The 23,705-nt window shown below is 39.0% G+C and overlaps 1 protein-coding gene across 1 annotated transcript in view; it reads right to left on the bottom strand.

Moving 5' to 3' along the window:
* Positions 1-23,705, bottom strand: part of CTTNBP2 (cortactin binding protein 2) — a 207,413-nt gene that overhangs the window by 69,743 nt on the left and 113,965 nt on the right. Inside the window, exons 3-4 of the mRNA XM_082255315.1 lie at positions 18,859-19,083; positions 9,141-10,749 (exon numbers count right to left, since the gene is read on the bottom strand). Coding sequence (XP_082111441.1) covers positions 9,141-10,749; positions 18,859-19,083 — 1,834 coding nt within the window. The remainder of the gene's footprint in view (positions 1-9,140; positions 10,750-18,858; positions 19,084-23,705) is intronic.

Raw genomic sequence — 23,705 nt, 5'->3', positions numbered from 1 at the left:
TTGGGGACCTGTGAGCTCCTTCTCTCTGCGCATACGCTGTGTACATTTTTGATAATATCAATATAGGCTCTATGGCATGGCCATTAAATTTTAGTTTGCTGTTTCTATTGAGGGTGTGTATATATATATATATATATATATATATATATACTTTGAGAAAGCCTGCGACACATCTGGATCCTGAGGAAGCCCAAAGTGTGGGTGAAACACATTGATCCATCGCATTACAGGATGTGCTGCAATACACCTTCTAGATACTGTATTCTCACATGATGTTTTTACTACGGTACCTTACCTTCAATAAAATGTATATTTTTATAGTCTGTACTTCATCTAATTGATACACTTGGGCACACTAAAATCCCCATCCACCTCATCCACAGGGTTCACCTGTAAGACTTGGTTTACATTTGCCATTTTATTCTCAAGGGACCGTGCCAGCATTTTCCTTTGATAGATAATTACTCTCCACTCAATTTCTATATCGGCTTAATTCCAGAGCAGGCATAACATCCTATGTGATGCTGTAGAAGTGTGCTTTGCCACAGAGTTGGCACTACTTCCTGTCCAGATTATGTTTTGATAGATAGCATTCTTTATGTCAGCTTCCCTTTAACATACATCTAAGGCCACAAATAATTTTATATCACTATGGATAGAGAAGGGATAGTTAAAACACCCATTAGTTTTTTGTCATTTGTGTCCCATTGTGGAGATTTCATGTCCTGTAGGCACAAAGGCAAGTGAGAGTAAAATTCTCCATAGTGAGGGAAACCCATTAGCTGCCATCAGCACGAATGTCTCCACTGCTAGATTTCACCTCTATTGTTCTCTATGTTCCATCACATCCAGTCCCAGTGTCAAGAACCATCAGGACAAATAGAGGGATTGGCTCTCTCTCTAGCAGAGACACAAACCACAATACAAACATGGAAGGGGTTCTAACCCTTCCTTTCTCTATCCAAATCTACATAAATAAAAAAAAACAAGAAAAAAAAACAAGTTTAGCCTTGAGATAAGATGAAATGATAATTTCTAAAAATACCCTATTTTTGTAAAAAAAAAAAAAAAGTAAATACCTAACATTACAATTCATTACAATGTGCATTATTCCATACCATAAAGTAGCTTTTATATCTGATTTGTTCACAAATAAAATAAAACAATGCATAAACAAATCAAATGTAACATATTAAAAAAAAAAAACAATTAGCTAAAAAACACAGCTAAAAAGCTTACCAGCAAAGAAAGTGTGTCCACTTTACATGAGTATAATTTATCATACAAGACAGTTGTGAATTATTAGAAGCAAAAGAAAGATTTTTAAATACAAAAAAAATCTATTGGTGAAGCATTTGCATAAGCCGGAAAAGCATGCAGCAATGGAAAATGGAACGGGGCAGAAGAACAGCTTCTGGCATCAGCTTCAGAATGTGGAGATGGTTAATTTGAGAGCCAAAATCAATACCTCAATCTTTTGACCCTACTTCCAAGCCAAATCACAGTCAGAAGATAAATTATTGCATTTTAAAGGAGGCAAAGACAGTGGTTTTACAATTTGAAGAAAATAATTGCAGTTTAATATGAAAAAATGTCATGGGGTATGAAAATCTATGAGCTTAAATTAACCAATAACTGAAATGCATCATGCTTGAAATAAAAAACAAAAAATGGATCATCTGTAAAGCAAAATATAGTCGAATGACTGAATGTCTGTTTTTGGAGCTGCTGCAATTCAACTGAAATAAAAATTAATGAGTAGAAAAAAAAAATGTGTGAACTGCTTGCAAACTGTATCAATCCAAACAACCACTAAACCTAAAATACAATTTTTTCTAATATTAAAGTGGAAACAGTTAAGCTCTGACACGTGTACACACGAACACACAGTCTATATTTGTACAACAGCTTTGTTTGAAGTGTATTTAAACCCAAAAACAAATATACAGTAAGTACCTGTAAAAGAAAAAAAAATCTTGCCAAAAACATGGTATCCTGGTCACTTCCTTTGAGCTTTCAAGAAAGTACAAAGAACCATATCTTTATTATGTGAACAACCAGTCCCATCAATCCATCATGAAACGGAGATGAACAAAGGTAGACATGTTTGATGGCCAGCCTCTGTGACTACCATGGCTGTCCCCATAGATACAATGGAGAAATAGGGCACAAACATGAAGGGAAAGAACCAGAACTTTCTTCTTCTTTTTTTTTTTTTTTACAGAACTATTATGTTAAAAAAAGGGTAAAAAAGCTTGAAAAACAAACAAACAAAAAAGAAATACAATATAATGCAGCCAGTTCACCAAAAGCTGCAAAATATTACACTTTTGGTTATTTTGGGTTTAGATACTCTTTAAATCAGTGCAATAATCTACTCAAACTATAATTTGATTGGCTCATACTGTATATAATTGCTCTCTACAAATCTCAGTGGTTGCAATTGAATACTTCATAACATTCTCCTCAGAACATTGCAAGAATTGTGGGAGCTCTAAATTCTTTTTATGACTAAGGCCTTATAGGCTGAAACGCGTCAACGGATCTTATCAGCAGTTGTGTTCTGTGGTTCCTGAATAAAGATGAAGATTTTTTAAGAGCAACTACCAGTTTGTGGATCATCTTTCTACAGCTCTAATTTCTGACTCTACTTTTGAATACTCTAGTTACCTGGCTTTCACCTGCTTTGATACTATTGAGTCACAGACCTAGAATATAAAGTAAGAGGCGCAAGCCAATAAAGTGGCTTGCCAGAACTCCTGATCTACCTGCTTGTTTCAGGACAATGACTCAGAGAGTACCGAAGCTTTCGGATCAGATTGACAGCATAATCAACTAGCATTATCATAATATCAGAAAGTACTGAAGCTATTGGATCTGTCTGACCGCTGATCAGATAGCATTATCATAAGCAAAGCCCAGCAATAACAACCTACATTGGAGGTATTGGATTTCTTTAAGTAAAGGTCTGTAATTCCGTTTTCTACACAGATGTACACAAGGTCCAGTTCTCTGTTACAACAATATCTTATACCAAGTTAGGGCATGGATCGTATATGATATTCCAGTTATATGCAACATTAAATCATGCTGAGGGGTAAACAAGGTTCAAACATCAAAGCAAAGAGTAGGGCTTTATTTGGCCATATATACCTTGATGCAAAGTAAACCATTGGCATCAGTCTCACAACCTCACAAACTATGTTTAATATCAAATAAGGTAGCCTTCTTCCTTGTGAAACTAAGATTATTTTATCTCAAGCTCGACATGGGACATTATACAGAAGGAAAGGTCTGGGTAGCCTTATATTCCCCATGATCATTTAAAACATTATTTAAAAATCAACAAGAGCTTTACTTTTTCATAGTACGCTTTGTTCCTTCCTTTGCATAAAGAGCAATGATCAAATTTGCCTGCTAGCTTCTAAAAATATCTCCCTAGCTCCTGCATGGTTTTGCCTTTTCCTATAGCCAGCCATGGGACCATGTATGTTATCAAAGGCCAAGTGAAATGTGCTTCAGTATGTTAATGTACACCAAACAACATTCACACATCACATATCACCATTTTCAGTGTGGCTAAGCACATTCTATTTTTCAATATTAGACTACGAGATTTTTGAAGTGTTTATTGAAGCATCAAAATGGACCGTTTCGCTGCCGAATGGGGCACTAGGGAGGGGTTTCTCAAAAGATTGTATTACTGGCATGAGTTCAGTTTTTCTGCAGAATACAAGGACTTGGTGGCCTAGTTAGGCATCTGCGGCCCGGGTGGCAGTCTCTTTTCCCCCTTCCCCCCTCCATTCCTTCCTCATCTCTTTCTTTCCTCCCCTTTTCTTGTTGCCCCCCCTTTTTTTTCCCCTCTCTTGGTGGGTTCTTCCCCACTTTTACACAAAAGATGTGAAAAGGAGATGACGGGGATTGCCAATCATTATCTGTTTCTCTTGTTTTTATCACTTCCCATGGGCATACATACATATGTTCATATTAGATGACGGGGGGGGGGGGGGTTTAGTCTGCCCGGAGTGGGTCTCTCCTTCTCACTACCCCGGCCATGTGAAGGATGCCGGTTGAGGGCGGGGCCTCTCCGGGGGTCAGGCTTCCCCTAGAAATTCTCTCTAACATTTTGGGTAATGCATTTTACAATATGGTCTTCTATGCTACGATTACTGGTATTCACTAGAGTCGTTTGTTTTCTGTCTATGATTTTGTATATGGACTGATACCGTTGTTTTTGCCTATTCTGTATGCCTTGTTTTTTCCTTTTCCTAATAAACACTGAATTTATAAAAATAAAAAAAATGGACTGTTTAGCCCTAGTTACTAACTGAATTTAGCACTTCCAGCAACAGGTATATTAAAAATTTAAAGGAGCTGCAACAGTTTTTACCCTTGCCGCTTTGAATAAATCCACTAGGAAGGCAATGCTCTGCAATGCCAGGCCTTTTTACAATAGCACGTGGAGAAAATGTATATTTTGGAGCGAAATAAATGCAGGGAAATTAAGATACATTTACACGCAATTGATAGGATTTTGAAGTCTTTTAACCTACACATTCAGAGAAAATACAAACTGTCCTGGTGGTGGCAACAGGGGGCAAATGTAAACTACATTTTCAGGCTTAATATTTAACATTTCCATGTGCAAAGCATTAAAAGTATGAAGAATGTACACACGGGGCAAGTATGACAGATCCTTCCAGAGTAAGCAATGATAAGACCAATCATTTTCCCTCTATGATTGTCTGATATCAAGAGTATTGGGGACAGTGGGGGTAACATTTAAAACCTCATAAAATGGGCAACAATTACATATATGTGAACTGAAATGAAAACAAATGGGAAATCCAGATGTGCAATGATTAGGGCTCAATTTATAGCAATAAGAGTAAAAAAGAGTGAATTTGAAGCAGAGGATTAGGGAACGAATCAGTTTCTAGTTTCTAATCATGCCCTTAGGGTAAAAGGCAGAAACAATATTTTCTAGTGTCCTGAAAGGTGGCTATTGACTACAAGTCATCTACAATTTAGGGAAAAAAACTCATCGTGATCAGTTTCTGAGGCATTTACATATTGTACATATTCGTATATATAAAATAATACTAGTATATAAATCATAACATTACACTCCCTAGCCCTTTTAGGTGTTTAAACACAATTTATTTTAGTAAGCACCTCTTCAACATTGCTCTAAAAATTATCTGAAATAATTTTTTATATGACTTGACTTAATATTTTGGATTCTTGACATTTCCATTGTTCTTTTGGAGTGTTTTATTTGCCAATTTATAGATTCTCTGTTTTCTCTCAAGTGAAGACAGGATATCATATCTTTCTCAGTCAGAGACATTTTATGATTTTCAATCAGTACTGGAATTTAAAAAAAACTTTCTTTAGGAGTCAGAGGCAGAGAAATCAAAACCACTGTGCTGCAATCCTAAGGAGGAAGCATAGCCTAAATATTGGTATAATGCAAACCAGTAAAACTATGAATAGAAAACACACACATGGGTTCATTTACTAAAGGCAAATAGACTGTGCACTTTGCAAAGTGCAGTTGCACTCTGCAAGAGCAGCTGCTCCAGAGCTTAGTAAATGAGGCTAAGCTTCACTTTGCAAAGAATACCCAATAACATGCAAGAAAAAAAAAACAGAATTTTTGCTTGCACGTGATTTGACGATTGAAGTCAGCAGAGCTTCTACTTATTTACTAAGCTCTGGAGCAACTGCTCTTGTAGAGTGCAACTGAACTTTGCAAAGTGCACAGTCTATTTGCCTTTAGTAAATCAACCTCACAGTGTACACACACACATACATGCACACACACACACACACACACACATACATGCACACACACACACACGTTTAAAGCCAATAACGCCATTTGTATTTTGGGTTTAGTGGTTCTGTAAAGCACTTAAGCTCATGTAAAAATCCTGAGTAGTCAGAAATTTAAGCAGTGCGATAAAACATACTCCTAAGCAAACAAAGAATAAATACTAGGAACTATGACAAAAGGCTCCAGAGAGTCGCAGATCAAGCTGGTTTTGGCATCATTACATAATGAAAGTGGTTGCAGTTACTGACCTAACTTCTATCAAGGCAAACGCTTGTGAATTTTTATGTGAAGCTTGGCCTCCTAATTGGCAGAATGTTCTGCTTTTTTCAAAACTGCATGAACAAGTGCAGAGCACAGTAAGCCAAGACTGTTTGATGGAAAATGGCAAATCTAGAAATAAAAAGAAAAGGCAACTTTAGTCCAAACACAAATCTTAAATGTAGCTTAGAAATTATTCAGCAGCTCATTCACATTTTAACCGAGTCTGCTATTACATATGAGTGGGATAAAGCATACAACTGAATGAAACAATCTTAAGTTGGACACATGAGGGCACACCAAACCTTGTCATCTGAGCTGCCCCAGCTCAGGGGCTACTAAATGTAGCCATCTTTATTTAGCTAACTTGGGATTCCACAGCATCCACTAAAATCCCCACTTCTACTTTGCTTGGTGTTTTTTCAGTTGTAAAAAAAACTGGATAAAACCAGACAGATGGTAGGTTTCAAACCATATCTTTCATCATGTCTGATAACTACGTCCAGCTTTATATTATGGTCCCCTCTAGTTTTCTTTTACAATGCCTTGCCTACAAGCTTAATATTTGTGTCCTCACAGCCCCCAGTGTCAAAAGTAAACAGTATTATGGTATTACGTAGATCTGTAAGGACAATTTATTTTGCCGTCTGCTTACACAGAAATTAAATGTGTTAGGCAGTGGATGAATATACTGCCTATCACATGCCCTATCTTCATGGACTTGCCCTATGTGACTTTCCACCAATTTATGAATGACAACAAGTGTTCTCAGTTTTTCGTATTAATGGTGTATACATTCACGGCTTTTTAGCCACCTGAATGCTTACTTTTCCAGTTCATATTTTAAAGTTATATAGAAATTAGGAGGCCACAGTGCAGGAAGTATCTGCAGGGCATGTGCTCACTGGTGATCTGTCAAAAAGCTAGCTGGAAAGTTTAGGGGTTGAACAAAGGCCAAACATGCCTGAGTTGTCCATAATGCTGCAACTCTGCTTTAATATTTTTTAAAAAACATTACAGTAGAGGGTGCAGAGATAGCTACCCATGATTGTTGAGAACCGTGTATGGGCTTCAATGGTTCCTGAGTCTCTGACCTGGAAAAGGTATACACATTTTTTATTTACAGGCAGTCCCCAAGTTACAAACATCCAACTTACATACGACTCATACTTACAAATGGAAGGAGACAACAGGAAGTGAGAGGAAATCTACCCCTAGGAAGGGAAATTCACTCCGGTAAGAGTTATCATGGGAAAAAGGTGTCTACACTAAAGCTTTATCACCAATCCTTGTTTCCACAACAACCCAAAATTTGCTAAATCAATTTTTCACAGGGACAGAAAGTGAGGTGAAATTTTCTGAACCCTTCCCTATGCTATCCAAAGAACGTAAAAATATATATATTTTTTTGGGCTGGAGTTACACTTAAAACATTTAAATTTTCCACCTTACATACAAATTCAACTTAAGAACAATCCTGCAAAGACTATCTTGTTTGTAACCCGGGGATTGCCTATAGAGTAAAGTCAGAAGCCCTGATCTGCATAGTTCGGACCAAGTGACTAAGAATATATTTCAGATAAAGGACAAGTGTCACATAGCAAGGCAACTAGCATTTTCAGAGAGAGAGAGCAGAGACAGTCTGTTCCAAGCAATGGCAGCTTCCATGTGTTTCATGGCAGGTTTCCTTTAAAGGATCCAGAATACCACAATCATACAGTAAATCTGCTTTGAAAGAAACATGGAGACGATTTTTTTTTTAAATGGTGGCTGCCTTACTTGCTGACCCACTAGCCTTTTATACTAACTATTCAGATCTGCAAACATGTTCCAGTTCAACAACTCAAAGGAATGAAGCAAGAGTGTCAGCATCACAAAACAGAGGGGGTCAGAAGTTTTACTTTGAAATTCAATCCATTGCCAACACCAGTACCATTCTGAGAACAATAACAGTTTGGACAACTTAATAGTTTAGAGCACTCTGGTAAAATTTCTTTACATACAGTAACTTTACCTTAATGACTTAATGATTCTACCTGAATATATTATTAGGGACCCACACAAAGGAAACCCAACTGACCCTTCTCCCTCCCCACTGGTCATCTGGTCCCATGGCAGTTATAAAGAATACTGTGAATGTAATTATGCATTTTTAGCTTCTTGTATTTCGGTGCAAAATATTGGGGTAAAAATGTAATATCTTCCTAGTCTTTAATTACTACAAAGTGATATGTCAAGTATTAACCTTGTGACACATTACTCATGAACTTTAGGCTTATAAAATTTACTTAAATCCTATGGTAGGGCAAAGAGCAGTTATCTGCATTAACTTACAGAAAAAGAATTGACAAGTTTATGAAGAATTCAGCAGTCAGTTCCCATAATCCACGATCCAGTGGATGAGAACAGAAAAAGCTTATAAGAAGTTATTCATCAGGTAACATTTTTTGAGGGGGCACACTGGCTACTTAGCTCAAGCTAGGTCAAGCTATTCCCATTGCAACTTAATTTATCACTTTAGAACAGTGAGAACAATAAATATATATATATATATATATATATATATTTTTTTTTTTTTAACTCTAGGTAACTGCCCTTTGCTTTTAAATAATGTGGGAGCTCAACATTTGTCATATTAAACCACATTAAAACTAAAGATATTGATAAACTAAGTTAGCATTCCTTTTCTAACTTTATGAGTAAATTAAATTCATCTGAATGATAGAGAAAAAATGTAGCATGTGCAGCGACAATGCCAGTCTGCTTTTTTATATATTTTTTTAATTTAAAGAAATTATGATGTTTATAGAAACCCTTTTCAAATGCACACTACATTTGAAAGATAAATGCAGCCTCTTAAGGTCAGATTTCCTTGCATGTTGCACCAAATGCCATGTTAAGACAGATTCTCATACCCCATGTATGAAAGGAGAATATAATGAGCTATGGAAAGACTGTTTTGAGGAATGACAGTTAAGGCAGAAGTTATAAAAAGGGTGACATTTGGCAGAGAACACATAAGCACCGATATATATCCCATTACCTGATGCTGTTACCAGGAGGCTGTCTGAATCACATGGTCTACAGGATGAGGCACTAACAGGGTGGATGGAGGAGGTACAGGCAATGGTTGTGGGAATGACAGGGGAACTTTCTGAACATGCAGGTTCTTTCCATCCAGGGGACTGGGAAGGCCAAGCACCCACCTGTGATGTGCCTATGGCTGGTATGACACAGCCTGCAGATGCCACAGGTATATCTATAGATGGTTTTGGTGGCAGCTGAGGTGAAGACTTAGACACAGTTTCCTCATTTAATACCCTGAACCCATGTGCTGAAGTGGAAGGAGCAGATGTTATGGGCTTATGTTCAATTTTCCCCCCAATATTTGGTGGTGTTTTTAAAGGAGGATGTGATGCAGGTGGAGTCTGTGAAAGTCCAGGCTTTTTTGGAGGTATAGGTGGGGGATTTCCTCTATCAACTCTTGAAACTGAAGTTGATTTTAGTGCTAAAGATGAATGACCACCACGTCCAGCTACGGGTGGATATGTGCCTGTTTCAATTGGGTGGGAAAACCCAGGTCTTATTTGTGCACCAGTCTGAGGACTTGTAAACCTAGAAAGAACTTGAGTCACAGTATTTCTAGCCATTTGTTTTGCAACCATATTCTCACGACTGTTGGGAGACAATTCTCTTGTTTGAAGATTTTGAGTTGTGTTTCCGTTTTGGTCATGCTCATTGGCATTTGCCTGAAACTTAAACTTTGCAGCCTGGATGCGAGGACTAACACCTGAATTTAAAGTAGTATTTGAACAAGGTGAATGTAAGCTCTGCATAGACTGAGACAAGTAACTTGGTGAAGCCGGGGAGGTACAAAATGGAATGTTTGGGTACAAAGAGGAACTGCTTGTTATTTCCGAAGAGCAGCCGTTCTCTTCTGTCCTGCTATAATTCGTAGGAAGACCATCATTATGAGCGGTCTGTCTATCTACAACTGACTTTGCAAATGCAGAATTTGTGCAAACATTTATCTTTGTGCCACCTCCTATGACATGGTTGACTATGGATGGTTTGGCTGGTATAGTCAAAGGAGGCTTCTTGTTATTTTCAGAGTCACTATCTACTCCCAATGTATTTGCCTGGCAAGAAACTGATCGTGATCCGGAACTTCCAGGTAAAGAGTGCTTATCTTTGCTCTTCCGCAGAAGTGGTATATTTGCTTTACTTTCTTCTTCTCTTGACAACTTCAGTTGTTCAATCATTTTCTTCATTCTGTCAATCTCATCATGTAGTTCTTTGGTATGTGCTTCTTCCCGAGAGAGCTTGGCACGGAGATGCTCTCTTTCAGTGTCGAATTCTGAAAGTTGTTTTTCAATTTGAGCCTCCATCTGTGCTTCTATTTGTGATCGGTTCTGTTTTTCAGCAGCCAGTGCTTCTTCTAGTTCAGCACCCTTCTTTTTTTCCAATTCTAACTTTGAAATTGCATCTTCAAGCCTTTGAGCGTCTTCTACTATTTTACTAGACAAAAGTTTACATTCTTTCACTAGAATCAGGACCACGTGTTTATTTTTGGTACGTTCTTCTTCGAGACGAGCCAACAGTTTCTTGTGCTCTTGTTCCAGGTTCTGCAGTTGATTTTTCTCTGCCTCAAGCTGGAAGCAGAAAAAAAAGAAAGTTAAAATGTAATATCATACATTAAAATTCCTCTTGACATAAACGTCAACCGAGAATGATACAAAAAGGGGTACCCCCAATGGTTTGGGACTTTATATGCCACTAATACACTGAAAAAATTAGACAAAAAAGTATAAAAAATATCAATTTTATTACATGAAAAAAATCAACAACATTAACATTGACAATTTATATATATCCAGCAACCAGCTGGATATACAAAGAATTAAAATTGCATGCAATAACAGACCAGTTTCTGTACAGAAGACTCCTAGGAACGATTGGTGGAGAGAACCGGACCGGACCCTACACGTTTCGGGTGTTACACCCTTCTTCAGGGTTCAACCCAAGTTCAATACACTAATTGTACCAAAGGAAGTCCTTCTATAGAGGTAGCTGGTCTGTTGATTAAAACGGTATACAACCGAAAAAGGAATGCCAAGTCTCACATAAACATGGTTCACTGGGAAAGAAAACAGTATAGAGAATGGCTAATAGACGGCAGGACTGTGGGCGCCACAGTGATCCAAAGTTAGTCCTAAACGGTCCTTAATGGGCATCCAGGTCGGTATAAAATACCTGCCATGGATGCGTATTTCTCGTGGCTAGAGGTCAGCAAAGTGTGAAGGGAGTATTAGTCCAAGACTTGGGGTGTACCAGCATCTTTCTTGTTTGTGAAATGGCAGCCGAGAATGGGAGATTTTTCTTCACTACCTGTACACTGTGGTTATGCCGGTAACAACCGGGTTGGCACAGTTGGGACTCCATCTGCTAAATAAGGTATAGCGTATGCAATATACTTTGTTTTCCCATTAGCATTCTAAGCATCTTTAGCCATCATTTGACACAGAATTCATTAATCTGATCATGGGGTGGCTTGACAACCAGAGCATTGTCTAAAAAGGTACCCTCTAGCCTGTGTCTGTTGATGGTAAAACTGATCGAATTTCTTTCCTGCAACCATGGGAAAAAAATTCACTTTGTATATGGACCGCCTTAGTCTACTGAATGTGTTTGCCAATAGCTAAATGCTATTGCAACATCATATTTACATTTAAACTTGGTCACTTGGATTACTTCTTACATATACTGCCATACCCACCCACCTCTACATATATCCTGACACATATCCAGATGAGTTAGCATTTGATAAGCTTTCTAAATTGAAAATTAAATTTGCTTTATCACTCTGAAAAAAAAAGGAGTTACAAGAAATTTGTCCTTGAAGAGGTTAACTTGTCTACGGTAGGTTTTTCTTGGCAAACTCAAAGTAAACAATAATGAGGGAACACCAAGTTTTGAATGACCAGCTATGGATCCAATTCCGATGACCTACCAAGTAGCAAAAGCTAAATCTGACAGAGCTATTGTTAGTCTTGCTCTTGCAGCAAAAAAGAATAAGCTTGTCAAACTCATATGCCATTAGTCTTCTTTTCCCACTTAGCACAGCACACAGAAACAGATCTCAGTCATGAAACAATTTACTTGCTTTGGGGATTGCCAAATATTTCTTGGAGAGTAAAACAATGTCAACAAGTTACAATAATAAATGTTTTAAAATAATTAATAAAATGTAATGTGATATCAGACTATTAAAGCGTACGTTTAGGCAAAAAAAAAAAGCGTTTGCAGTACATCTCTGCAATACATGCCTATTTAGTCTCATTAAAAAAACAGGAAGTGCAGAAAAATATGTGTTAGTCCTGCCAGAAATCCGATGAGCCACGTACTTCCTTATTGAGCCGATCACTCTGTGGCACTGAAATAACAAGCAGTTTTTTTTTTTCAATCTGCGCTCTCTCCCTCTGGACTACAAAAGACCTCCCACTCAAGTTATAGAGATGATGGGGGTGGAGGATTCTGAAGTTCAGCAGGGGAGAACACAGGCAGGGCTTATAACAATGCTTAGGATTTCATTGCAGAAGTTTGTTGTGAAACTCTAAGCATTATTTGCAACAAAGCTAACCAAGAAGCATAAAAGCAATGCAATATTAGAAAAAATATATAAAGAAAAATATTTTTCTGGTGTTCTTGTGTGTCTAACAAATGAACTTGAACATGAACTTTAATAGTATCCAAGTCTTAATCCATAGGGTTCAACATTGAGTCGGCCCACCCTTTGTAGCTAACAGCTTCAACTCTTCTGGGAAGGCTGTCCACAAGGTTTAGGAGTGTGTCTATGGTAATGTTTGACCATGCTTTCCAGAAGGACATTTGTGAGGTCAGGCAGTGATGTTGGACAAGAAGTCCTGGCTTGCCGTCTCTGCTCTAATTCATCCCAAAGGTGTTCTATCAGGGTAAGGTCAGAACTCTGTGCGGGTCAATCAAGTTCCTCCACCCCAAACTCGCTCATCCATGTCTTTATGGACTTTGCTTTGTGCACTTGTGAACAGTCATGTTGGAACAGGAAGGGGACATCCCCAAACTGTTCCCACAAAGTTGGGAGCATGAAATTGTCCAAAATGTCTTGGTATGCTAATGCCTTAAAAGTTCCCTTCACTGTAACTAGAGCGAAGACTGCAAGCCAGGCCTTTTTGTCCAACATCAGTGTCTGACCTCACAAATGGGCTTCTGGAAGAATGGTTAAACATTCCCATAGATACACTCCTAAACCTTGTGGACAGCCTTCCTAGAAGAGTTGCAGCTGTTATAGCTGCAACAGTGGGCCAACACAATACTAATTCCTATGGACTAAGGCTTGGATGCCATTAAGGTTCATGTGCATGTAAAGGCATGTGTCGCAATACTTTTGATAATACATTTGACGATATAGTGTATGCTGATGAATTTAAAAAAAGCAGGACCAGATTGTGCCATATCATAGCAAGGAACTTATAGGTCTGGTCACATGTAGGATCTTTCCTTCATGTGCTGCATGTGTCAGTCAGCTCAAAACAATTGTGATTAAGAACACCAAAAAACGACTCACACAAAATTATCTTAGAGCCCAACAGTTACAGGCAACACATTATTGTAGGTATATGGCTTAAAGAGGAAGTAAACCCTCCTCGGATACTTTTATCTATAGGTAAGCCTATGAAAAGGCTTACCTATAGGTACTGTAAATATCTCCTAAACATGTACCGTTTAGGAGATATTTAGCTTACATGCATCCAGTGACGTCACTGGCACATGCGCTCTGAAGGAACGGCCGCTGGTGCCGTTTCTTCAGAGTCCCGTGCCGTGACTGTCGGCTCCCGCGCGCGTGCGCGGGAGTGACGTCACCGCGGCTCCAGCCAATCAGATGGCCGGATGCCGCAAACCCGGAAGCGGGCGACTGAACATGTCGCCCGTCATACAGGTAAGCGGACTGCACGGCGGGGGCTCGTTCTAAGGTAAGTATTGCATAATGAGCTAGTATGCGATGCATACTAGCTCATTATGTGTTTCTCTTACAGGTTACCAAAAAAAAAAAAAAACTTTGTACGGGTTTACAACCTCTTTAAAGTGAACCTTTTCAAACTGAAGCATGGGTGCCAATATTAATGTTAATTTATTGAAGGTGCATGGTGCCATCCATATCCTTCCTTTCACTATCTATCTAGGTCACTGGCACAAACAAGCACATGCATATAACATTTCCTGACAACTTGTTCTAGTTCAGTGACTCACTAAGTAGAGAACTGCAATAAGCAAAACAGTTATGTACAGTATCTCACAAAAGTGAGTGCACCCCTCACATTTTTGGAAATATTTTATTATATTTTTTCCTGTAACAACACTGAAGAAATGAAACTTTGCCACAATGTAAAGTAGTGAGCTTACAGCTTGTTTAACAGTGTAAATTTGCTGTCCCCTCAAAATAACTCAACACGCAGCCATTAATATCTAAACCGCTGGCAAAAAATGTGAGTACACCCCTAAGTGAACATGTCCAAATTGGGCCCAATTAGCCATTTTCCCTTACTGGTGTCATGTGACTTGTTAGTGTTACAAGGACTCATGTGTGAATGGGAAGCAGGTGTGTTAAATTTGGTGTTATCACTCTCACTCTCTCATACTTTTCACTGGAAGTTCAACATGGCACCTCATGGCAAAGAACTCTCTAAGGATCTGAAAAAAAAGAATTGTTGCTCTACATAAAGATGGCCTAGGCTATAAGAAGCTCGCCAAGACCCTGAAACTGAGCTGTAGCATGGTGGCTAAGACCATACAGCAGTTTAACAGGACATGTTTCACTCAGAACAGGCCTCGTCATGGTCGACCAAAAGAGTGGAGTGCACGTGCTCTGTTATCATATCCAGAGGTTGTCTTTGGGAAATAATTTTATATGAGTGCTGTCAGCATTGCTGCAAAGGTTGAAGGGGTGGGAGGGTCAGCCTGTCAGTGCTCAGACCATACGCCGCATACTGCATCAAATTGCTCTGTATGGCTGTCGTCCCAGAAGGAAACCTTTTCTAAAGATGATGTACAAGAAAGCCCGCAAGTTTGCTGAAGACAAGCAGACTAAGTACATGAATTACTGGAACCGTGTCCTGCGGTCTGATGAGACCAAGATAAACTTATTTGGTTCAGATGGTGTCAAGCGTGTGTGGTGGCAACCAGGTGAGGAGTACAAAGATGAGTGTGTTTTGCCTACAGTTAAGCATGGTGGTAGGAGTGTCAGGGTCTGGGACTGCATGAGTGCTGCTGGCACTGGGGAGCTACAGTTCATTGACGGAACCATGAATGCCAACATGTACTGGGACATACTGAAGCAGAACATGATCGCCTCCCTTCGGAGACTGGGCTGCAGGGCAGTATTCCAACATGATAACGACCCCAATTACACCTCCAAGATGACCAATACTCTGCTAAAGAAGCTGAGGGTAAAGATGATGGACTGGCCAAGCATGTCTCCAGTCCTAAACCCTATTGAGCATCTGTCGGGCATCCTCTAACAGAAGGTGGAGGAGTGCAAGGTCTCTAACATCCACCAGCTCCATGATGTCCTCATGGAGGAGTAGAAGAGGACTCCAGTGGCAACCTGTGAAGCTCTGGTGAACTCCATGCCCAAGAGGGTTAAGGCAGTGCTGGAAATTATTGGTAGCCACACAAAATGTTGACACTTTGGGCCCAATTTGGACATTTCCTCTTAGGGGTGTACTCGCTTTTGTTGCCAGCGGTTTAGATTTAATGGCTGTATGCTGAGTTATTTTGAGGGGTCAGCAAATTTACACTGTTATACAAGCTGTACACTCACTACTTTACATTGTAGCAAAGTGTCATTTCTTCAGTGTTGTCACAATAAAAGATATGAAATATCTATAAAAATGTGAGGGGTGTACTCACTTTTGTGAGATACTGTATATAGTTATATTTTTCATAAAATTCGTTTCTTAGATATTAAAAGAGAACAATACTCATATTTAGAATGTATATCTACTTTAAAGTGTATGAAAAAGCAAACCTTATTTTTTTGTTTTTGATGAGAGTAAAGAAAGGTTAGAACTTCTGTTTTAGTTTTTAATTATTTTTTTTTTATCTTTTTATTTTTTTTACCGTATCACTTATAGAACGTGATTGAAAAACCAACATGTTTGAAATGTTACTGAAACAGGAGGAGAGAGGAAATCTTCCAATGGGGAAACCTGTTCTGATGTTGTCTAACAGTGTATATAGCCCCCTGCTTTGGAGAGATCTCCTTCCTGCTGGGTTTTAGGAACAGGTGAAGTGAAGAGAAATCTAAAACAAAAGTAAGCTAAGGAAAGGATATTTGCCGTGGTCCCTGATGTGTCTAAGTGCTCATTGCATTCAAATATTGTGGTAATTCGAAAAGTAGACAGATAAGAATGATGCCAGCTTTTTGTACTGAGTTATGTAACGGCCTATTTAACATAAATATTTGTCCCATCCACTGTTGCTGAAATTTAGAAAAATGACAGATGACATTAAACTGAATGCTTTGTGGGCAAAATGACTTTGCATTTGATTTTATTAATTATTGAAATGTGTATATTGAAGGCATTTCCATGCAGCATTTTCGAAAAGATGTGAAAGTTACAATGCTAGATTGTACAAGTTGGCAAATAATCAATATTCATCTTGCCCTAGTCTCTTTAGTAAACTGAATTCTGATTGGTTACTATTTTTTAAAGCAATTGGCACTATTTATGAACAAGTTTCAATTGTAAGTCATTATATATCTACAATTTCCTTGGAAGGTTAATTATATTGCAAATTAAATGACTGCCAACATAAGGTAAAAATAGAAGCAGGCAAGTAAAATTAGCCCTTCTTAAGGACAGATCTGCTCCATTACCATTTTCTTTAGAATATTGCCCAAATAAGAAATCCTGTAGAAAGTGCACGTTAATTGCAAATTGCGAAATAATTTTCTTTCGAAAATCTTATCTAGGAATTTTCATTTGATTTTCGCACCATTAGTGGTCTGCAGCAACGGTCGATTTCAGTGTAGCCACTGAATATGAGTGACCGGACATGCTGGAAATTGTTTGATAAACAAACGATTTTCTAAACAATGATGGGAGAATCATGTGAGAAATATAATAGCAAAAAAAAAATGCACATGAGCACAAGAAAAGAAAATTCCCAGAAAGAAAAGAAGATTCCTGGCCAAAATTATTTTCTGTATAGCAACATGAGGTGAAATTGGAGGCTTGGTTGGTTGAATTTCGAAATCAATGGTGACATAATTGGATCACAAAGTACAAGAAATTTCTGATTTTCAAAAGAAAATTTGTTCGGAATTTGACCCATGAAAGGCCTGCATAAGTTTATTTTTAGTGTAAGAACCCAGAAAGCCTGGGTGCTTAGGATATACACATACACCCTGGGTTGTCTCTGAGCTCCCCCCATCATCTTCACATTTGGACATATACCGTGATGGGAACCTCACCAACCAATTATAGGGCTCAGCAAATGGGAGGGATGGGGTCAGGTTTCTCACCAATTAATACATAAAACTTTGCATAATAAAAGGATCCAGGCATTTAGCATGCTTACACTAAACACTAATGTCTGGGCACACAAAGGTGCCTGCAATAAGCCGAGACTGTTGGTTCAAGCAAAGTATTTTACAATTCAGATTTGCTTTAAACACTTGCCGACCAGTCACTGGGACTCTACTGCGGCAAAGTGGCTCGATTCCGTCCAGCGACGTAGACCTACGTCGCTGGACTCCTCCCCTTGTGGGTGGCGCTCGCGCGCCCCCGGAGGCTCGCTCCCGCTGTTTTCAGTCACAGCGGGAGTCGGGCCAGGGGAGGAGCAGCAGTGATTACCGCCGCTCTTCCCCGATCGTCGGGTAATCGAGCCTGGAGATCCGCCCGCTTGTGTAAACAAAGCGGGCGGATCTCCTAAGTGACAAACAGTGACAGATTGCAGGGTTCAGCATAGCTGAACATGCGATCCCTCCCCGTGTCACTCAGTCACCTCCCCCCACACACGTTAGTAAGCACCACGCATACATTAACCCCTCCCTCTCCAATAAAATTAACCCCTTCCCAGCCAGTGTCATTTTTACAGTAACAGTGCATATATATAGCACTGATTACTGTAGAAATGTCACTGGTACCCCCAAAAGTGTAAAAAATGTCAGTCAAGGGTCCGATCTGTCCGCCGCAATGTCGCAGTCCCGCAAAAAAAAAATTGCAGATCGCTGCCATTACTCGTTAAAAAAAAAACACCAAAAATGACAGAAATCTTTCCCTTAGTTAGTAAACGCAATAACTTTTGCGCAAACTAATCAAAATACACTTATTGTGATTTTTTTACCAAACATAGGTAGCAGAAAACAAATTGGCCAAAAATTAAAAAAAAATTAGATTTTTACATTTTTTTGGGGGGAATTTCATATAAAAAAATGTGAAAAATATTGTTATTTTTTTAATTTGTAAGCTTTTTTTTTGTTTATAGCACAAAAAGTAAAAATCGCACAGGTGATCAAATACCACCAAAATAAAGCTCTGTTTGTGGGAAAAAAAGGACGTAAATTTCATTTGGGTACTGCATCGCACGACCGCGCAATTGTCAGTTAAAATCGCACAGTGCCGAATCGCAAAAAGTGGCCTGGACGTAAGACAGCAAAATCCTCCAGTGGTAAAGTGGTTATAAACCATAATTCATTAACTTTAAACAGCTTCACTTGCCTTTCTTTGTCTTCTCTCAGCAGCAGCAAGTTGAGCAGACATCCTTTCCTGCATCTTCCTGCAGTGTGCCATGACAGCTTCCAAGATAGTGAGGGGATTGCTACAAATAGGCCTCTTTTCTTTATCAACAGCACCTGCTTCAAAGTCTCGCTGAAGAGCAAGGAATGGATCTCCAAGATTAAATCTTCCATATCGTTCTTGAACAAAAACTTCCTTCCTCCGTGCCTTAAAAACAGAAGACAAAAATATGATCCATACGGTGTCTTATCCTCTTACACGCCATCATTCTCCAATTCCTAATGCATACATGCAACTGTTAGTATGGAGAATCCATTCTGGATTCAGGAGTAGCATTAGACCTCAGCAGAAACCCTTTAAACGAAATAAACCCTTTGCTAAATAAATGTAATGCCTGACTGGGATTTCCTTAAAAGCAGAGCCAAGGAGAATTTGAACAAGTACAGTGACACCTATAAACACATCTATTTTATATTTCTTATGAGGAATAGTTGGGTGGCATCAATATCAAGCATGCACATCCAACTGATATTCAGCATCTAAGGTCGTCTTCAAATGTATGTCAAGACGTACTTTTAGGAAGGAAAAACCTTTTGGCTGGACACAAACTTTAATTCTTAGTTAACACTAATATACCAGGCTAACATGCTATAAAAATAATTGTCCCTGCAACCTTTCTGGTCAGCATACATGCAATCTCTACTGTTGTCAACTGAATAGGTTCTTTAATTTTTAAGTAATGCAACCTAATGCATTCTATATGTGTAGTACAGGACCTAGATTCCTGTAACCATATTAAAGTAAATCTGTAGGCAGACAAATATGGAAGTCTGCCATTGCATCCCTTTCTGATATCTAGAATACAGATCAGGGATGTCAAGTAAAGAACTCTTTAGCATATGTGTTTCAGGCAAGTAACTCAAAACATTGACTCAGGAATGTCAGCAGCCAGACAAACAGCATATCCAAAAAGGTTAGTATCTATGTTCTATTTTTGACTGGTGCACTTTAAATACTAGCTACCAGGCCCTTGTTGGCCATAGGGCACACGCAGCATCCCTTACTGCCTGTCATGCTAGTCCAGGGGTCTCTAAACTATCTAAACAAGCAGAAACAAAAAAATTTAGTCAAACACAGAAATTGGCCAATTTGATCGACAGATATTTATCATCCAAGCTATTAAAAGTGTAGGACCACATATAAAGTGTTATTAGTGCATCTATATATGTCACCCTGACTCAAAAGATATTCATTATTACTGGAAATGATCAGAGAGCCTAATCTACCAGAACACTTCTAAACTGTAAGCAAATTTGGCCAATTTAAAATCCTCAAATTCCTAAGATACACTATATTGTCAAAAGTATTGGGACACCTGCCTTTACACGCACACAAACTTTAATCGCATCCCAGTCTTAGTCCGTAGGGTTCAGTATTGAGTTGGCACACCCTTTACAGCTATAACAGCTTCAACTCTTCTGGGAAGGCTGTCCACAAGGTTTTAAGAGTGTGTCTATGGGAATGTTTAATCATTCTTCCAGAAGTGCATTTGTGAGGTCAAGCATTGGAGTAAGACAAGAAGGCCTGGCTCGCAAGTTTCTGCTCTAATTCATTCCAAAAGTGTTTCTATCAGATTGAGGTCAGGACTCTGTGCAGGCCAGTCAAGTTCCTCCACTCTAAACTCACTCATAATGGACCTTGCTTTGTGCACTGGTTCACATCATTAGGTGAAGGGGGGATTATGGTGTGGGGTTGTTTTTCAGGGGTTGGCCTTGGCCCCCTTAGTTCCAGTGAAGGAAATTCTTAAGGCCTCAGAATACCAAGACATTTTGGACAATTTCATGCTCCCAACTTTGTGGGAACAGTTTGAGGATGGCCCCTTCCTGTTCCAACATGACTGCACACCAGTGCACAAAGCAAGGCCATAAAGACATGGATGAGTGAGTTTGGGGTGGAGGAACTTGACTGGCCTACACAGAGTACTGACTTTAACCCTATATAACACCTTTGGGATGAATTAGAGCGGAGGCTGCGAGCCAGGCCTTTTTGTCCAACATCAGTGTCTGACCTCACACATGTGCTTCTGGAAGAATGGCCAAACATTCCCATACACACACTCTAAAACCTTGTGGACAGCCTTCCCAGAAGAGTTAAAGTTGTTATAGCTGCAAAGGGTGGGCCAACTCAATATTGACCCCTACGGACTAAGACTCGGATGCCATTAAAGTTCCCGTGCGTGTAAAGGCAGGCGTCCCAATATTTTGGTAATATAGTGTATATGTGTAGCCAGGATATACAGTATGTCCTTTGTAGAATTATCCTCAAGTTAATTTAGCTGCAATTCCAATACCTAATATTACAGTGGCAGACGTTATGGGGCACATCCATTTACATTGGACAGGCAGCAAACTATTTCATCTTATGAGGTTTATAACATTATTCTGAGGCATTACTACCAGCGTGAATCACTGACTGTACCACCAAAAAAAAAAAAAAGAAAAATGTATTACAAGTAAGAACAGAATTGAAACTGCATTATTGTAAAAGGCATGTTCTGTTTACTGCAATAAATGCAGACCTTGACCGCACATGGTTTCAGAAATAAGGGATTTACATTACATAATAAACTTTTCATTGTGAAGGCCGGGTTGTATTCAATTCAAGCACAAGCAAAACAGGAAACTATTGTACATATGTATTTATGACACAGAACGTGAGCGCACCATCTGTCAACATTCTCAGATTCTGGTTGCTGAATTACCCAAATGATATGTTAATTACTAAAAAAATAATAATTCTGTAAATATGCCTGCAGTTTTAAAAGAAATACATTCTTATAGTGTAATGGATGTTTATAGACATATGGTTATAATGTGCTTTTCCATATAAAAAGGACCACATTGACAGGTGCAGACATTTAATGTTATTTTTTGGGAAATGCCCAAAGAAAATTTGTTTTTATCATACTTAGAAAAGACAACCCATGAATTGTAAATATGCGCATTCAGGATCTCTTAGATATATAAACTCTTAAAAATGCTAATTTCTGTGCATGTGCTGGCAAACATATAAACTGTGTTCCTTACAGGATTTTTATCAACCATATGTTTTACAAATGTGGAGTTGCAGAGTTACCGTGTGGTGCTACAAAACAAACTTTTAACATTATCAATTCTGCTTTACATTTGCATTGATTAATGATGTAAAAAAAAAAAAAAAAAAACCTGGACAATTCCTAATGCCTCGTACACACGCACCGATTGTTAGCCGTGAATTTTCGGCCAACGTCCGATCGGCCGATTGTCGGCTTGTTAGTAGGATGCTTCCGACAACCGACTGCGACTTTTTGGCCGAACAAAATCAGGTGTGCATGCTATAAAATTTTTGTTGGCCGTCAAAAGAACGGCCGATTGTTCGTCAGTCAGTACAGATTTCGGCAGACAAAAATCAGATGAGCAAGACTGGGCATGCTCAGAGAAGAAAAAACACACGGAAAGTCAACCATCACATGACATCACTTCTGCAGTTGGTTGTTGTTGGCCGAAAAAATTTGTGTGCAGTCTAGAGCACATTTCAACCAACAACACTGAACAAAAGACGGCCGATCGGTCGGCCAACAATCGGTGTGTGTGTACCAGGCATAAGCCAAATCTACTTTGGCTTGAAAAACAAGAGTCTCTGTTTGTCTAAAGATGCCAGGGAGAAAGCATTTTTAGAAGCAGTCAGCAATGGTAGCCTTCACATTTAAATTATAAAAGGTTATTCTGTGTCTCCAAATCTGTACTGGAATATTCATATGAACACAAAGAAAAAATAAAAGTATATATACAGTATACATATGGAAGACTGACAATATACATAGCCTTCTCTGCAGTTTCCAACTAACAGCCTACCATATTTGGATCTGTACAGTTTCTGCATTCTCCACTGTAAACATCCAAGGCAAGCTTGCAGAAAGCAAAACTGTGAATACAGAAAAAGCCAAAGACATGCTTCTCTTTATGACCTCCTTGTGTGACTTAACATAACACATATGATTTCTTCAAACAGAAGTAGAAAATTAATTGTAGATAGAACTCTGGCAAGCAGCTAAATACATATCCTAAGTTCCTATATGGGAAATGTTTAAAGTGTATGTTACCACTAAAATTAATATAGCATATATGTGTCTAATAAAGTAAGCTTTTGTCACTAACAGAAGAAACTCTTGTGTTTCACTTTCAATGAGTTTTTATGAAAAGGTTTTTAAAGAAGAATATGAAATCACACAATTAACAAACAGTTAAAGTGGTTGTTAAGCCACTTTACTCCATCCTGTCTGTTTAATAACCCTGTGTGCACCTGTGTCTGTGTTTTTAAAAAAAGCCATTCTTTACTAGTTTTCAGAGCGCCAATTGCCGCTCACGTGACCTGCGGTCTCTCTCCTTTTCCCATCTGACAGTCGCAGCAGGTGGGGCTGAGGATTCCCCGCTGATGTCAGTCGGGAGGGGAGGAGGAGAGAGGCGGCGTGTCACGTGAGCGGCAATAGGCGCTCTGAAAACTGGTAAAGAATGGCTTATTTTTATAAAACACAGACACAGGGGCACATAGGATTATTAAACAGACAAGATGGGATGAAACTTTAAATTAAACTTCAGCAGCAAGAGAAGAGGGGGGCGGGCACTGACACAGAAGCAGTCAGACGGGGGGGGGGGGCTGCGCATGACGGAGGCACATAGACTGACCACGGTGTCAGGGCTCAGCAGCCATGGTTTATTGTGGTCAGTTTACAGTGGGGAGGACATAGCCAGGCAGGATCAGCCAGGTATTTTGGGTGATAAAAGGGGCCA

This window comes from Pelophylax lessonae (assembly GCF_965119305.1).
Source record: "Pelophylax lessonae genome assembly, chromosome: 4".
NCBI classification, from domain to species: domain Eukaryota; kingdom Metazoa; phylum Chordata; class Amphibia; order Anura; family Ranidae; genus Pelophylax; species Pelophylax lessonae.
The sequence above is the reverse complement of the archived record's forward strand: the minus strand, read 5'-3'. Positions and strand labels throughout refer to the sequence as shown.